General features: G+C 32.5%; 1 protein-coding gene and 1 long non-coding RNA gene across 3 annotated transcripts in view; one reads left to right on the top strand and one right to left on the bottom strand.

Annotated features, from left to right (window-relative positions):
• Nucleotides 1-5,494: 5,494 nt before the first annotated feature.
• On the bottom strand, nt 5,495-15,693 carry LOC134715546 (uncharacterized). Its single transcript, XR_010106745.1, has 3 exons — nt 15,590-15,693; nt 7,581-7,662; nt 5,495-5,610 (listed from the first exon to the last, which is right to left on the bottom strand). It is a non-coding gene; the product is annotated as an uncharacterized LOC134715546 (long non-coding RNA).
• The window catches only part of LOC134715545 (lachesin-like), a 22,345-nt gene continuing 16,353 nt past the window's right edge, over nt 12,628-18,619 (top strand). The window contains exons 1-2 of one of the 2 annotated variants that reach the window (XM_063577787.1): nt 12,628-12,929; nt 17,991-18,195. In XM_063577787.1, coding sequence (XP_063433857.1) covers nt 12,774-12,929; nt 17,991-18,195 — 361 coding nt within the window. In that variant the 5' untranslated portion in view covers nt 12,628-12,773. Of the gene's footprint in view, nt 12,930-14,716; nt 14,776-17,990; nt 18,196-18,619 lie in introns of those variants that run through there. The other variant, XM_063577788.1, reaches the window with a different exon arrangement.

Here is an 18,619-nt window from a genome sequence, read left to right as displayed (position 1 = left end):
CGTCAACAATCAATAAAGGAATACATCGTTAGGATTCGGTTTGATTCATTTTGTTTCTTTTCATATATATTTTTTACCAACATTGAGCAACACGAATCCTACATATAGCCGATAGTGACCTCAGATGCTCTGGAAGGCTAATTTCATATTCTTCTCCATAGGTGGCTAATTTGAGAAAAGACCCGGTGGTGAGTCTAATTTGTTAGGCCACCTTCGATGAAAAATATCTTGTGACGGGATTACAGTTAGGACAACTAGAACATATTCGTCGTCATCTGTTAAATAATATTTCAAAACGGTAAAATAAAAATAAAAAACTCGTGATGGTGTACATAATGGGTTGATTGCATAAATTTGTTTCCCTCTTTTACAAATGATTACGGTTAAATGTGGTTTATGCTTAAAAAAATGTACGAATAATGCTTTAAACATTTAAGAACCGTATAGAATTTACTTAAAACAGTATAAAATATTGTCAGTCTGCCAAAGCGCACAACATCACTATACTGTTAGTCGATTCATAATGCGTGCCTTTAGGGCAATACATGTTGTGATTTCAAATGAGACAATTATAGATTTAAGACCAAAAATCCTGACAATGTGTATACTTTTGGAACAATGAAAGTTTATGTTGAAGGTAAGTTCACGTCAAACTTAACAAAACAATTATAGTATAATAAACTCATCAAAGATACCAGGACTAAATGTCCCTTCTGGAATTTACGGTCGCTATTATGGTTTTGTAAGATGGTTGAAAGTATAAAAGAGGGACGAAAGATACCAAAGGGACAGTCAAACTCATCAATCTAAAACAAACTGACAACGCCATGGCTAAAAATGAAAAAGACGAACAGAAAAACAAAAGAACACATGACACAACATAGAAAACTAAAGAATAAACAACACGAACCCCACCAAAAACTAGGGGTGATCTCAGGTGCTCCGGAAGGGTAAGCAGATCCTGCTCCACATGCGGCACCCGTCGTGTTGCTTATGTAATTACAAATCCGGTAAATAGTCTAATTCGGTAGGTCAAATACATGAAAGGGAAGGGGATTGTAATTACGACGTAAGGAATATGTCCGATATCATTTGTGAAACGGTTATTCCATAACAGTCAACCGTCTCGTGATGGCGTCCGTAAAATTTACGAAGGGATGATTTCAACTTCACCATTTGGAACTCTTGGTTTAATAGCTTCCTTGTGAGCAGTAACCCTCTATCAAGAAAATCATGATAGGAAATGCAAGCACGGGAATATCGTATCAATTGGGAGATATATACCCCGTATGCAGGAACTGCTGGAATGTTGCTACTTAGAAATGGAAAGTTCACAATTGGAAAGCTGAAAACATCTCTTTTGTCGTAAAGTTTTGTCTTCAACCGACCCTCATTGTCAATTTCTAGATGTAAGTCAAGATATGAAGCCGACTTAACTGTATCTGTAGTATCCTTTATCTCCAATTCGATGGGATAGATGCGATCCACATAGTCACCAAATTTTGAATTGTTTAGTGAAAGAACGTCATCTATATAGCGGAAAGTAGAGTTAAAGGATATTGCTAAATTCTTATCTTTCTTACTAAGAAGTTCCTGCATGAAGTCAGCCTCATAATAATAAATAAACAAGTCAGCAAGTAGAGGGGTACAGTTTGTTCCCATTGGGATGCCGACAGTCTGTTGAAAAACACGTCCTCCGAACGTAACAAATATGTTGTCAATCAAGAAATCAAGCATCTTGGTAATATCGGTTTCAGAGAATATTTTGTTTGAATCAGAGTGATTCTTTACAAAGTAGGATTTATCCCTCCCTAAGACAAGATACTTGTATCTACGTTGGCCATTCTTTTTTATAAAGCAAAGTAATACCAACTCTTTTAATTTGTCTTTTAGTTTGTAATGTGGAATACTTGTGTAAAGAGTAAAAAAGTCAAATGTTTTAATACTGTTACAAGATGAAAGAGAGTTAGATTGTATGTACTCTAAAAGATCTTTGGAATTCTTAAGTATCCACATCTGATTCACGCCACCTCTAGAATGGGCAGTTTCACTATAACTTTGAAGCCCGTCTTTGATTGCTGATAAAATAGATGTTAATAATTCAAAAAGGGATTTCGTGGAGCACTTGGAAGACCCAGCAATATACCGTTGTTTGTGAGGACACTTATGTAGTTTAAGTATCCAATACAGTGATGGAAGATCCAGTTCTTCCTCTTTGGTTGAAATACCAAAGGAACAAAAAACAGACCTATGATTATCCATGATTTCCTCTTTGATAAGTGTCGTGAGGGTATATGTTGAGTTTCCAAGTGAATTGTCTATACCTAATTAGTTTATCAAGCAATTAATGTAATGACTTTTACACACAAAAACGATGTTATTTGGGGCTTTGTCTGCGGGGACAACTACATATTTATCATGGAGGTTGGAAAGGTGTTTGGCAACATTTGGGTCTTTGAAGATTGACGTAGCATGGGCATTGATGGACCCATTCAGTTTATAATTCTGATTTGTATTAACGACCTCACTGCCTTAATCCATTCGGATAGAGTGTCTACGTCTTTCTTCTCGCGCTTAGCCCATTGCCTGGCATAATCCTCGACTGAATCCATCAAAATTTTAAAGTTGTATTTCCAATTGATGGATTTAGGCTCACGATATTTCGGATTTTTCGATAACACGTTTCGTAGAGAAGTGTTATTAACAATGTTAAGGTCACCGGTAATAACGTGGCCAGCAGGATTATATGTGAATTGGGAACTAGCACAAGTGCAATCAGGAGGTCTAGACTTGAAGTCGTCAATATCGAGATCCTGCAAAACGCGTTTGTAATTGAAAATTTTAGTTGCAATAGCTTTGGTATAGGTATATGAAATTATTGGTACAGACTGGTCTTTGAAATAAGGAGGTATTTTCGATTGAACTAATTTATGATGAATGAAATTGCCTAGGTTGACGCCATCGAGGCCTGTGTTGGCAAAGGAAAGATTTAGAAAAGATCTTTTCTCTTTTTCATTTTTTCCAATGCGAACTGGCTTGAAAAGTCTGTGACTTGCAATAGCCGAAATTATAGCTTGTAGTTTGTATTGGTTTGAATGAGGGTTTGTAACAGTGGATTCCAAACATAAATTGAACAGAGAATGAAGTTTTGAAAGGGGTAATGAATAAAGTTTCGTGCGAATGTGATGAATACCTAACGGTTTTTGTATGCACGGCAGCAAGTCATTAATAGAGACATCATGCACAGAGGGTGATGTATAATGACGATGACCATGACTACGTCTACGTCGAGGAGTCGAGTTGAAAATATTCATCACATTCACCGAGTTACACGAAGGACTAGATATTATACCTATACCATCAATTTTGTCATTGCAGCCACACGGTGTTGCAGTTCCCAATTGTCTAATCCAGTAGTCTTCTTTTTGTCTACGGAGAGTCGTTGAAAGATTAGGATTGTTAGAGCTTTGGTATATCTTTTCGATAATTCGAACAGTCATAGAAACGATGGAATGATCGGGCTGATTGAAATGCTGGTATATAATGTCGTTAGCATTGAAGTTAATGTCTGAAAATGTATTAAAGATGAAGTCGCAATCCTGCACTTTTTTTCTTATTAATAACCATTTATACCATATGCATTTATTATCGCTGTCTGCTTTATTATCATGAGCCGTAAGATTGGTTATACTATAAGGAAGGAACTAATTGCCCTTAAAAAGGTCCTCAGATTATTACGGTTTATGTTCAATGGTGTTGTGAGAAATAAAACAAAACTTTTCATATTTGAAATTATCAAATTTGAATAGCAGTATTCCTGAATATAACAAACTATACATATCAAATAAATAATTGCAAAAACACAATTGCCGGTAGAGTCAAGAAACGGTGGAACACCAAGGGGAACGTACGATATTGTGTTTGACCATATTCATTACCTTGCAACACATGCATGCCAATTTATTTTTTTCCTGAAAACTATTGATACAAATTTTACAGCTTTATAAACTCTGCCTCCAAATGAAAAGAAAAAATGATAATAAAATGTTTTGACTGGCTAGCTTGTCATGGAGAGTACGAATTGAGCAAAGAGGGACAACTCTGTTACGAAAAATACGCCAAATATAATATATATTACACTGAATAGATATAATCTAAGTTAATTGTTTCACTTACACGCAGTTCTTACATACAGTTGCATATAGTGTTGATATACAAAACCGATCCGAAAATAGCTGTTTGGCTGCTTTTCTTCTATTTCTTCATTGTGTTGACACACGATTGAGTTGCCATTACTAAATTTTACTCTTTCTTTCCAGATCCAACTGGTATGGCACCGAGTTTACGAATGAAGAATTTCGAAGTTTTTTGTGTCATTTTATCATTTTCATTTCTAGTTGCTTAACGATTGTGGTGATCGTGTAAATAAAACAATTACATTAACTTCGTCGATAATGGTTTGATCTGCATGTACTGTGCTACACCCCTAGAATAAACCGACAGGAAAAGAATTCACTGCCATGGTTCGATATCCGTGCTTGTGCACTTCTAACCCCAGAGTGTATCCTTAACCCTGATATCAGTGCTGTGGTGCTGACAAAAAATCAAACTTTAACTTAATTCTACGTAAATTCTGAAATTATAATGTAACTAAGATTCTAACTCTCTTAGACAAAGTTGCCTATTATAGTTAAATTTTGCCATATCTCTAAGGTCCCTTGTGTTCATATAGCTCTTCGCGTGTTTAGGTCGAATACCTCCTTGTCTTTCATATATTTGTCTATAAAATTAAGGATGAAGGTAAAACAATAACGACGTTTTGGACACAGGAAATTAATAAAGCTATATTTCCATTATCTTGGGTAAAACAAATTACCAAATATATTTGGTAAAAATCGAACGTTGAGACACGAACAATTTTTAATAGATTTTTTTATGATTGTTCGTGATGGTTGTTTTATACAAGAGGAACAGTAAATCATGACCTAATCGAGTTCCTCGTTTCGTCACTCAAGAGGAACAGTAAATACCTAATCCAGTTCCTCAGTTCGTTACGTGTTGCTCAACCTTTTGTGAATGTATATTGTTTTTTGGACTTTCTTTGGGATTTTGGAAAGTGAGTAATTTTCCATTGCCTCTTTTGAAACAGTAAAGCAATGAACAAGATTTAGGCTGCTTGGATTCTCTGGTTGTTTAGAAAAAGGAAGATGTGGTATGATGGCCGATGACAAAAGACCATATGACAAATACATTAGCATCTATAGGGCCCCGTACGGCCTTCAACAATGAGCTAAACCCATTCGGCATAGTCAGCTATTAAAGGCCCCATGATGACAAATGTAAAACAATTCGAACGAGAAAACTAACATGCATGTTTCCTTTTTTTTTTTCTCTCTCGATTAGCTGAACATTAACATACTAAATGTAAAATGACAAAATTATTCAAAAAATATATTATAATTTATTCATAAAAACATGAAATAAAACATCCTCAAAAGCTGATTTACAAAACGTTATCAATATTGTATTATGTCTCTATCTACGGAATTCACGCTTGGTTAGTTCAAAATCAGGCAACCTTGCAAAGCATCCATTCTTTTCATTAAATTTCTGAAAATGTATTAAAAAATGCAATGAAAAATAAAAATGAAGACTAAAAAAATACAAAAGTATATTGTTTAATTTTAATATTTTATTTAGTTATTGAAAAATTAGCCATTATCTCATTTGAATTCAGAGCGGTGAACCTTAATTTTTGCTTTTTATTCCGGTCAAACAACTCTGTCGAACTTTGCTATTCGCTATTAGTGTATGGTCGTTAATATGTCTGTAATGGTTTCAACTGGACAGTTAGGTAGCACAGCAATCAATTAATATTGCAAGTTGTCAATTTCATTATATCTGTTACATGTATATGTTACAGTGAATTTGTATAATCAGGGATTATGTAGAATCCCTGATTTTTCAGGGAATATGTAGAATCACTAAAATCATTAGTAATTATATATAATCCCTGAAAATGACCAGTCATTTTACATAATCACTGAACATTTTAATAATTATTCTACAAATCCCCTAATATGATTTCAGGGATTATAAATAATTTAATGGTCCTTTGTTTAATAAACAAAATTAATATAGATAAATTATAATTTTAAGTTTCTTAATTTCATTTTCCTTGCCAGATGAAATAATTTAGCTTTTAAACACAGAGGATGATCTAAAAGATATAACCAACACAAGGTTTCGACATATAGTTGAAGACTTCAAAATTAAAAATATCAACCTTCCCTTCATAACGATAGCTTTACATGTATTGTTTGTTTATTAAAAGCTAGCGTCAAATTGATTTTCATGCTCTATTTGTAAATCCACAAGCATGTTATTTGTGATACATGTAAAGCAAATGGTGAAGTAGATTATGGTGTGTTTTTTTTTTGTTCAAAGAACAATTTGCAAGAAATTCAAACTGTGAGAACTTAAGCATCTGAATGTAGAGAAAAACAGGCAGAACTTGTGATTGACAAATAGAACAAACTTTAAGAGGAAGCTTGCATATTCTCATAACAATTCGATTGGATAAAAAAGAAAAAGGGAAACCCAAAAAACATAATGGCAATTCTTTAAAAAAAAAGTCCAAAAAAGGATATTGCCTGACCACAAAACAATGGTATTTTTATCTGTCTTGCTCGAACCAGTTCAAGGTTGCAAATTCCCATTTATTTAATTTTTTTAAATTTTTTTTTGGGGGGGGCGGAGGGGGGTACCTTCGTTTGTTTTTTCTAACCGTTTAAATCTCTTAGGCGTGTTGTTGTCTATCATTTTGATACATTGTTACAATTTTTGTTACTTTATTATGATGTTTTTATGTGATTTTATAGAATAAATTATTTTATTTTTATTAACTTTCTTTATAAATACAACTATTTCTTCAATTCAGTTATTATGTAGAATCCCTGACGTTTTTTCTAGTGATTATACATAATCTCTGAAAATTTCAGGGATTCTACATAATCACTAAACTAGCCAGGGATTCTACATAATCACTGATTATACAAATTCACTGTAACATATATAAGCTTACAAATGTAACCCTTTCAAATCTCACTGGGGTAAATTTGATGGCCGTAATTCGATTCGTTGTCATGTCTAAGTATTTTTATATTATTTTTTATACAAAGCATACATTGGTATGATGTTAATTCAGAAAAGATTCATATGGAAATCACAACTTACTACCGAGAAATGTGCATAAAACAGAAAATTCGATTTGTAAAATCTTGAATCGGGTAATTTTATCAATGACTTGGGATTCGTGTTGTTTATTCATTAGTTTTCTATGTTGTGTCATGTGTGCTATTGTTTTTCTGTTTGTGTTTTTCATTTTTAGCCATGGCGTTGTCAGTTTGTTTTAGATTTATGAGTTTGACTGTCCCTTTGGTATCTTTCGTACCTCTTTTAATAATCTAATGTTGACTCTGATATCAAAAGTCAAACTTTTTCTAAAAGCACTTGAAGCAATCTACATCCAGTCACATGACAAATGCTCAAGAATTCAAGAATATAGTAAAAGAACTTACCTGAGGCATGGTAAACGGATATTTGCTACTCTTTCGTTGCACAACAGTTTGTATCGGTATGATTGTGTGTATACTTCTATTCCTGAAATGATATATAAAAATATTATAAGGCGTATTAGATTATTACATTGTACTGCGTATTTGAATAGTTACATTTTAATGCGTATTAGATCGTAACATTGTAATGCGTATTAGATTGTAACATTGTGATGCGTATTGTAACATTATAATGCGTATTATATTGTATATAACATTTTGTCATATACTTAGCATTAATATGATAGCTTTTGCAAATGTGTAATGGGCGAAAGTTCACAAGCCATAATCTCCCACCCAGGCTGATAACCCATATCAAGTGCCTCTCGTGCAAACAAAAACCATATTAGTGCCTCTCGTGTTACTTCCGGTTTCCGGTATCGTCTGTTTACAAACAAATTTTATAAGTTCTGCTCAAAACATCTGACAAACAGACAGAGGAGGAAAAGTTTTTAAGGAGGCTCGAGGGTATAAAAATATCAGAAAAAAATTAAACATTTCTTTTTCAATACAAATTTTATGTGTTACCTTTTGTAGTTGTTACCTTATCATATGGTACAAAAATCATTCCAAACAATCAATTCGTGTCGGCTCCAGATGACTTTTGAAATGTATAAATTATTGAAAAAGTTCCAAATTATCTCCCTTTGGTGAAAAAATGCAATTTTTTTGGCTCTAAAATTGAAATATCTTTTTCAACTCATCGGTGACCATATATTTTTAATATAATTTCCATATAAGCTGTACTTAAACTAAATTATTGTAAAATTTGAGCGATTTCTGTAATAAATTTCTTTTTTTATTTCGATATTAACTTTATTTCTCCTATTACTTTAACAGAAAAAAACAACTTTTTTAAAAATGTATGCTTCTTTCGAAGGCAGATTGTGAGCGCGAATGAACGGTGACCCCACTTTTTTATTTTATTTTTCTATTAACTTTAAGATAAAGTTCATTTATAGAAAAATATAGAGAAATCCTATATAAATGATTTAGACCCGCGAACCCCCTTAAATGTGGGAGAAGGAGACACAACTGATTTGATCAACTCGATGAAGAACGCTAACACTATAACAGCATGTTTCAAACTTGGCTTTTAGCTACACAAAATGAAGAACGTCCGTTTTCAACGATTGAAAATGAGAAACTGGATCAATATCTTGTCAGATTTTTTTTATATCGGTGAGGAACAAAAAAGGTGAAGAATATGAACCGGACACACTTAAGTCCATACTGTCTTCAATTAACAGACAACTTAATGAAAATTCTGAAACATTTTAACTGATAAAGACTTTCAACACTCAAGGGACGTTCTGTCAGCTAAAAAGAAAGATCTTAAGAGCAAAGGTTTTGGGAACAGAAAAAGACAGGCAGATGCTTTCACACAAGAGGAAATTGATCATCTTTATGACAAAAATTTGCTTGGAACAAGTTAGTTTAATAAAATATGATCTAAACCATTACTTTATATATTACACATTAAAATTATTATTTTTCATAAATTATATAAGTGTTCCTATTATGTCGCTAAAGTGTATATTTTCAGGTACTACTATTTGGTATTTTTTCCACCAAAAACATAATACTTATTTTTTTTCTGTTAAGCATAAACATATCATATACACTCAATGTACATGTACAGTAAATAATCGAATAGTAATTTAATGCATGTTATTGGTATCGAGTTACATGCATACACATACTTCCCTAATAAAATGATGTTTTAATTACTGGTTTTATTTCAATGTATGCTTTTATTTGACAGGTAATCCAGATAGTTTGACTAATACAATGTGGCTAAATAATTCAATGCATTTTGGCATGAGAAGCCGCCAAGAACATCAAGATATGAAGTTTGGTGATATTGAGATGAAAGCAACATCAGGAGGAGTCCAGTATCTTGAATTAACCAAGCACCAAACAAAAACAAGAAAGGGAGAGGGAGGTGCAAGGCCATTTGCCCCAAAAATGTTTGCAATTGCAGGTAATTATTCTGAAAAAAGTACTTTAATCATGTTTATTATTCTTAGTATTATACAAAAAGAAAATATCATTTATTATATTTCATAACAAGATAATACCCAATTATAGTTCCTGAACAGCTATGAGGTAATCTGTTTAAATCAAACACCGGTAAAACTCACTCCGCTACGACAATATCACACATGTATATAGTGAGTAATACAGACCAACTTAAAAAATGTGCAAAAAACTTTGATGTTTCTTTATGAATGAAAGTGTTATTGATATTCCTATTGTTTTTTCTGTCTCTTATCAAATGACAAGATTGTGTTTACATTTACATCATTATATATTTTTAAGATAATCCAAGATGTCCTGTGAAAACATTCAAGGCTTATATTCAATGAAGGCCTACTGAATAATTAAAGTCAGACAGTAAATTTTATTTGTCAATTCTTCCTCGTTATCACAACAAGGGTCATGATGATTTTGACACTGAAAACACAAATACATGGTACAGTATGCAGCCAATGGACAAGAATAAACTTGGTGAATTAGTCAAAGTAATGTCATAGATAGGAGGATTCACTGGTCGAAAAGTTAATCATTCAGCTAGAAAAACAACAGTGACATCATTGCTACACTCCCATGTAGAGGCAACAACAGTAATACAGTTAATTGGACACAAAAATGTAGCATCTATAAATGATTAATTCTCAGCATCTTTAGATCAACAAATCAAAATATCCAACATATTTTCTGATATTGGATCTGGTGGTAAATCTGTGTGTACAGAACCTGCTGTAATGGCAAAACAGACTGTAAACATGATTAAATGTAGTGATATGGATTTTCCAAATGAAGATAATTTAATACCAGCTGATATGGATCTACAAGCCATTGATAATTATGAATCTAGTACAACATGTAGTAAAACTGACCATAATGCCGTACGGTGACCTATAGTTGTTAATGTTTGTGGCATTTTGGTCTTTTGTGGATAGTTGTCTCATTGACAATCATACTACATCTTCTTTTTTATGATGAGAAAACTGTAAATACTTCTATGCTTCCAACCTCAAAATTCCAAATGTTTCAAAATGCCTCCATAGGAAATGTCACCATAAATAAATATGGAGGTAGTGATGCTGTTGTTGGACATTTATTACTTGTATTTGTTGGATTCATTATTTCACTTCTTTATAAAAAATAATTTGACTGTATTTTCTATATATGTATATCGGGTTTGATAAAACTATTGTATTGTTTAGATACTATAATATATGTACTATGATATAGAAAAAAAATTCATGCAGTCCTTTCGGTTCCCAGCAAAGTAACATGTGTAAATGACCGTTTTCGTTTTTAGCTTCCTTGTGCAATAATGGTGAGTCAACGACCGTAAAAAAGAGCAATTTCACTAAAAGAAACAGTATGACAGACGAATAAATTATTCAATACAATCTAACTTGTTGTAAGCTCGGAAGGATGTTTGACACGGCTTCATGTCGGGAACCGTATTTTTTCCAATTAAATTAACTGTATAACTGAAATCTCTGCTCAGTTTCATTCTTGTTTTCATTATTGTCTGCTGTCTCCGTAAAGATGAATATGACAACAGCTGAATCTTTGACTAACACAAATTTTTGACTAGCCATTAAACCAAATTAGATTTTATAATTGTCATCTGTTTTTGAAAATGTAATTACCATTTTAAGTTAATAGGACTTCAGGTTGTATGGATAACTTTGAGATGTAAAGCGTATCAGCGTTGTAAGGGACACGATTAGTGCTAAGTAGATACATGTATCAGGACAAGTTGTTAGAGCTTTAATCATAGTGATATATTTGACTTCCGCACGATTCCGAAGGATTTCTTTGTACATACTTTGCATCATAGATCTGATATGATTAAAACGAAGATGTATACGTTTGTGAGGGTTGAGATCTCACAAACATGTTTAACCACGCCATATTTTTGCGCCTGTCCCAAGTCAGGAGCCTCTGGCCTTTGTTAGTCTTGAATTATTTTAATTTTGGTTTCTTGTGTACAGTTTGGAAATGAGTATGGCTTTCATTATCACTGAACTAGTATATATTTGTTGAGGGGCCAGCTGAAGGACGCCTCCGGGTGCGGGAATTTCTCGCTACACTGTTGGTGACCTTCTGTTGTTGTGTTTTTTCTTTGGTCGGGTTGTTGTCTCTTTGACACATTCCCCATTTCCATTCTCAATTTTATTTGTTATCATGGTTATGTATACACCCAGTCTACAACATATTACCATGCATGATGGGAACTGTTTATCATGTTCTGGAAAAAAATCTGTTATTAAGTAAAACTACCATGTGCATGCGATTGAAAACGGAGAAGGTTGCGTGCTATGAAAAATGGTTAAACCTCAGTGTCTATCGTCATAGTTAAAATGCGGTTTTTTTCTAGAATTTTTTTTTTTTAAATAATAACAATTGTTCTACCCTTTTGGATTAAGAGCACGACTTATTTTATCGAAATCTGCAATGACTGTCAGGTTTCTGGTCAAGTGTTCCATCAAAATACTTATTCTAAAATGATTTACATTATCCCGATTGACGTGAATCTTAAGATTGACAACAGTTGAAATGTTCAAACTTCCCACTTTAGAAGGAAACATAACTTAATTATGTAAATGGTTACATAAATCTTTTGTACGAGTCTTTCCAATTGTAGGTGTTTTAACCAAGTGCGCAGTATATTTTAAATATTCGCCCAATTTTTTTTATTACATTCCTACAGAGTAATTATTGTTTCAAACGCAAAATAAATTTTGAAACATTTAAATAAAAAAGCAGAACAATATTTTCTTTATTAGCACACAGTTTAATGTTTAATTGATAATGTTGAGTCACATGTACAGAAACCCTTTGAACCAGTACTTAAAAGTACTTCATGAAGAGATCCACTTATATTAGTGTATAAGTACAAACAGAGGATGTGTATCTTGAAACGAAAATGACAAAGTGACACTTTAAAATTCAATGAAACGTATTGACCTTCCTGCAACTTAAACTGCCTTCATTATTTTTAATAACTAGTACTGAAATATAAGTTTTGATTCATTATAATATAACTGATCATTGATTAAACACCACTAGTATTGAGAAAATTAAAACGAGAACTGAACTGCTGTAACATAGGATTTAGTTTTTGGTGTATAAATGGAGCTATTGATTAATGTCTTCTTTCTGTTTCTGATTCCAGTATATCATACATGGGCATACCCTCGTCTCAACACTGTTTCGACCACCATTATGCAATTATCCGGGTATTCAGCTGTTCTCAAGTGTCAGGTCTACGATTTGGGCGATGCACAGGTAAAGTAAATTATTTGAATATTTTATGAATCTGTAGTATGGAAATTAAGATAAATGTTAATGTCTGATTATTGAGACGAAACGATATTGATAAAATCGGTAAATTTTGCTGTTAATACCTTGCACTATACATTGCTATAGCAATCTTTGGGACCACAGAGATGTATTGATATTTCTTATGCTTATAGGAATCTTCATTGGGCGTTTAGAAAACTAAAAGGCTAACCCAAACCATAAGACATTAGTTCTTCGTGATGGTCTAAGTATTTTACAACCAAGAAACTGCCACTGTTTCATGAACTGCAATTCAGCAAATATTCTATAACATCGTAACATAAAATATGTATAAAGACACTAACTCATAAGGTTTCCGACTTGGGATAGCTTCAGATGGAAATATCCCCCACAAAAAAACTCCTGCAAGTGGGCAACATTAAGCAAGAGGAAGATATAATGTTCCACCTGTATAACAATTATTTTCATAGGCACATATTATATTTCGCCAATTTGATGTTCCAGTATAACTAAATATCTTGCAGTTTCTATGGCCTATTAAGTGTTTTTCTTTAGTATGTTTATCCTAGGATTGTTCATCAACTCTGCGTGGTTTTATTAATGTTTTTTTTTGCAAAATTACAACTTCAGTAATGTGGCTTTTTCTGATTAAGCTGTTTTAGCTAGAAAAAGATGACATTCTATTGAAAGGGGTACCTTAATGCGATAACTATTATTTAATTTTGATTTATTTTGTTTTTTTAATTTTCCTTAAAAAGAAGAATACTGCATCAACATGTCCTCCTATTTGAAGAGACAGAAAAAACTTCCTTATTAAAGCATCATTATATTTCAAGTGCATTTCAAGCGAACCAGACTTAACTTCACGTTACAACTATAGTATCATCGAATTAACGTATATATGATATACGTTTTTTCACACTCAAGACTACCTTTAAGGACATACGATACAGTTTTGATCCTGCTTTTACAAGTTCGTGAAAATTGGCATATATGCTATTTTTTACCTGATTAAATCAAATATGTAATAAAAACTATACCTTCATGTGCTACTTTTTGAGTAAATTGAGGTCGAAATTTTGTATATTTGCTCAAAATTCAGATTTGTGGCCGTAATTTCTTTTTCGAAAGAAAGACATAACTTTTTTGTTATAAAATATAAACACAAATTGTTTTTTGTTAAATAAACGGTAAATTCTGTATTTAATAATTATTCGAAAAAATTATGCATTTTTTATTCAGAAATAACTCATGGTGGGGTTCGTGTTGTTTATTCTTTAGTTTTCTATGTTGTGTCATGTGTACTATTGTTTTTCTGTTTGTCTTTTTCATTTTTAGCCATGGCGTTGTCAGTTTGTTTTAGATTTACGAGTTTGACTGTCCCTTTGGTATCTTTCGTCCCTCTTTTTTCATATTCATCAAATATTCATGAATTGAGTGAAATACGTCATTTTTTTATGCATGTTTATCAAAATTAAAAAAAATATCTATTTACAGTTTTATAAACTTTGGGTCACATACTCTCCCTGCAAAATGAAACAAACTAGTTAAGTTTAAACATATTTTATTGTCCAAAAACATTGACAATAAGATTAGACACAAGTTTTGCAACTTAGAACGTCTTCTCCATTACATACAAATAATAAATAACCGAACAAAAATGAAATACATAATAATAACATCATAAACAATATTAATATGAAGACATGAAACTAACGAGAATTTAAACGACATGGCTCATCTATTTCTTAAAGTCGAGTTGACCGTAAATTTTTATGATAGACCTACCTGGTAGGTTGTATTAATCTTGGAATAAATATTCCCTCAAAAGGTAAGTTTTTACTGTATTTTAAACAAATAAGTTAAATTGTTGTTGTCAACTGATGAATTATATACTAAAATCAAATTGATGATCCATGTCTTAGGAAAAAATGAACAATTTCATTCGAAGTCAACAAAAAGTAATAACATTGAAATTGCTGTTTTGAAAAAAGAGGGGTCCATGAACTCGTTTTCAAATTAAATCAGTTTGAATGATAAAATTCAGTCGAAAAATGCATCTTTTTCCAATATGTCACAGTTTGATGTCGCGAAAATAACATTTTACGTTAGCAACGTCATTACCTCCACAGTAACTGTATGGTATGCCCTTAAATAAGTCTCATATAAACGGCATCATATTCTTGGCACTTCACATCAATTTATAAACGCAATATCTTGAAAAATACTTCAATCAAAAATTTGCAACATACGGTATGTATTTTGTTTTATTAAAGTTTATAAAAAGTACACTTTTATAGTTAATATATAAGATAAGTAGGTAAAACGTTTTAAGGGCATACGATACAGTAGAGATCCCTGGTTGATTTTTTCTTTAAATTATGATAGAAGGTCAATTTCAATGTGTACTTTTCAAATATGCAAAGAAAAAGGTAGCTGCGGAACCGTAGCTCTGAGGTCCTTTTGCTATTTTTTACTATTTGCGGACCATAGAGCTACGGATTTTTCCTATTTCAAAACGTTAGGAATTGCGACCCAGGTTCAGGTCGCAGTTATTTCCCCAAAATATATTGTTTATAATCAACGCGAAGCTTGTCAATATATATAGTTCGTTTCGTCAGATATTTTTCTAGGATATGACGTACCTATGATGTTTGAATATTCATTTCCTTAACACTATTATCTAATTATTTCCATTTGTATACATTCTCCGCCTATTTTGTACGGCCGTATTGAATCTCGTGGTGACGTCACGAAAATCAAGAAAAGATAACTCAAATATCCTCGATCTCTTATGTTGGAGGTGAGGAACACCTACGAAAAACATGAACAGATAACTCTCATAGAAAAACACGTGTTGGTTTGTTTACTTATTTCTAAGCGAGATCGAGTGTTTATAAGACTTTACAACAATTATTTATACTAAATATTCAAATTGCACGATAGAATTATTATTTCCGTTAGTATCTAACTTTAATTAAATGTACTTTCATTCAAAAAGTCATGAAAATAAAATAAAAGCCTTCAACAATGAGTAAAATCCTAACTGCATAGTTAGCTATGAAAGACCCCTACATGACAAATGCAAAACAACTCAAACGGGAAACTTAAGGCTTTATTCATTACAAAACAACAAAATACAAATATGAGGAACAATACCAAAAGACACCATTTTAATACAAGCCCTTTTAACAGCATGTGAACGGGCGTTTTCTTGTTTTGGTATATTTACATCCAGTTTCATATACAAAAAGAATACAACTAATTAAACAAATTAACATGTGACAATTCTGCATATATTGGTAATATTTTGCTTAAAATCAAATCAAAAACGACACCAATATATTTTTTTGAAATCTTTTTAACTGACTTTCATCGACAGTTTTTCTACATACACATACAATAATATATGTTTTTAAAATACCAATTAAAATCGACAGGGTTTTTTTATGTACCAATTTCAATTCCAGAACAGGATGAGAAAATCTCCTTATTTATTATTTTATTTACGAAAAAGGGTGTTATGCGACCTTGTCCACCAATGAGGGTCTCGCACACGTCGGTTGTGTTATTTCATTGATAGTCTGTTAAATTTGGCCTTACAATGACAATTCTCTGTAAAAATTTGGAGGCTGCCAAATGCTAAACAAGAAAAGTAAAAAAAAAAGACACAAACTTAACTATTTTACTACTGATGTTTTTCAATTCAATATAATATTATTCACTTCGAATTCATTGTCAATAAATGAAAATAACTGTTCTCGTCATAAAAAATATTTCACAGCAGTACAACACGCCGTGGCAATGACTTAAGTGTATGGATTTCAACACCAAACTAGATTCGGCCACCATACGCGCCATTGATTTTGTTAAATTGTTTTCATTAACACGGGTTCATACGTTTTCTCATTTCTTTAACTTTCATTAAAATAACATTTGGATGTTATAAATATGCAGTTAAATATTTGCCCCTGGACGTTAAGCAGCTACCAATACTTATAATTAGCTATTGAAGGTCGTTTTGTTTCGAATTGTGTTATTGGTAAAATGATTTTTCAGTATGTTCCGTCTTTCCATGTTATACGCTTTTCTGTGTCTATCACCATTTCTCCAATTTCGTCATGCAAAATTGTATTGGATTTATTTCTGTTTATCACAAGTATTTCCTATAATCTCACTGCTTTTTTGGCGGATGTCTCCGTCTTTTAGAAAGGACATGGCACTTTTTTAGCAGGTACTTTTGTGAAACTCGCGCAACCGAAATTAATGACGTCAGTGAATATTCCGCGAAATATGACTTCTTTTAAAGCGACTTCGCGAAATGTTAACGTTCTTATTAGAAACATCGCGAAATTACAACGTTCTGGTTAACAAGATCGCAAAAAACAACACGAACAGTCTTAAAAACGTTATTATCTGCCCCTGCTACTGTATCGTATTCCCTTAACTGCATTGTTGACGGAGGTAACTCCCCAATATAAAACCTGGAACAAAGGGTCCGTTTGAGCTTTAAAATTTTGTTGTCACTTGTGGACGGTCGTCTGTTGTTCCTCCTTGGTGTCGTTCATCGTTGGAAAGAATACCAAAGGAACATTTTTAGTTTTAGGGCAGAGCAGCGTAAAATGTATGAAAATAATTATCATGAATACAGCTAGGAAAGAACTTATACAGCATGCATTCAATTTTATAATCTCAAGCAGCATTTGTTTAGGGAAATAAGACATGCGCTAGGAGTGTGAAACTAAACTGTTTAGCTGTTAAAAACATGAAGATTCCAGACATAAAATTTTGTATTACAATAAGAAATTACCATAAAAATTAACTTATGCGTTGATGAATTTGCAAATTCTTTTGGTGAAACATTCCATCGACATTGGACTAGTTATTAGTTTCATTTATTGTAGTTTTATTTCTGAAGAATTTCCTGGTTCTGTTCTAAAAGAACCATATTAAGAAATCGTTCATTTTGGAATGATTCGATCATTCGAAGGATAAAGCCATTTTTATTTATCTCCGTATTATCTGTCAACTATCTTCTATTTATAGGTTATATGGTTTGCTCCTAGGGGAATGCCGTTAGCGTTAGGCCGAAGGCGAATTACGACGGATAAGAGGATTTCTGTGGAACAACCCAATAATGTTGATTGGAATTTACATATACGCCATGTCAAACCGAGCGATGCTGGAGAGTACATATGCAAATTAGATACATCGCCACCGCAAACAAAAAGAATCAACCTGAAAATTGAAGGTAAACAAATAAGTGTTTATGATATCAAAAGTTGAAATTGCATTAATCTTCAGGCAGTAAACATTGAAGAAATATACTTAAGTCTTACAAGTACAGCTAATAATGGCTGAGTGTGATTTTTTCTCATTAGAAATGTTTTTAATTTGCATGAGAAGTTCAGCTGTGAACAAAAGATAACAGGCAAGGTTGAAAATCCTTTAACATTGATACTGTTGGACAGCCTTATTTTCTTAATATACATGTAGTAAACCTGCTATTCTACCAAAAACCAAGGGACAAAATTACGGTAACAACTATAATTCACACGGTCTTAAATAATGAGTAAACCCATACAACAAAACAACTTACGGAGATACTACTATAAAAGCGTACGAAATAGTCTTTCTTATCATCTTCTTTTGCGGCCATGAAATCATAAATTTTA

Source organism: Mytilus trossulus, chromosome 4 (genome assembly GCF_036588685.1).
Source record: "Mytilus trossulus isolate FHL-02 chromosome 4, PNRI_Mtr1.1.1.hap1, whole genome shotgun sequence".
In the NCBI taxonomy this organism is placed as follows: domain Eukaryota; kingdom Metazoa; phylum Mollusca; class Bivalvia; order Mytilida; family Mytilidae; genus Mytilus; species Mytilus trossulus.
The sequence above is the reverse complement of the archived record's forward strand: the minus strand, read 5'-3'. Positions and strand labels throughout refer to the sequence as shown.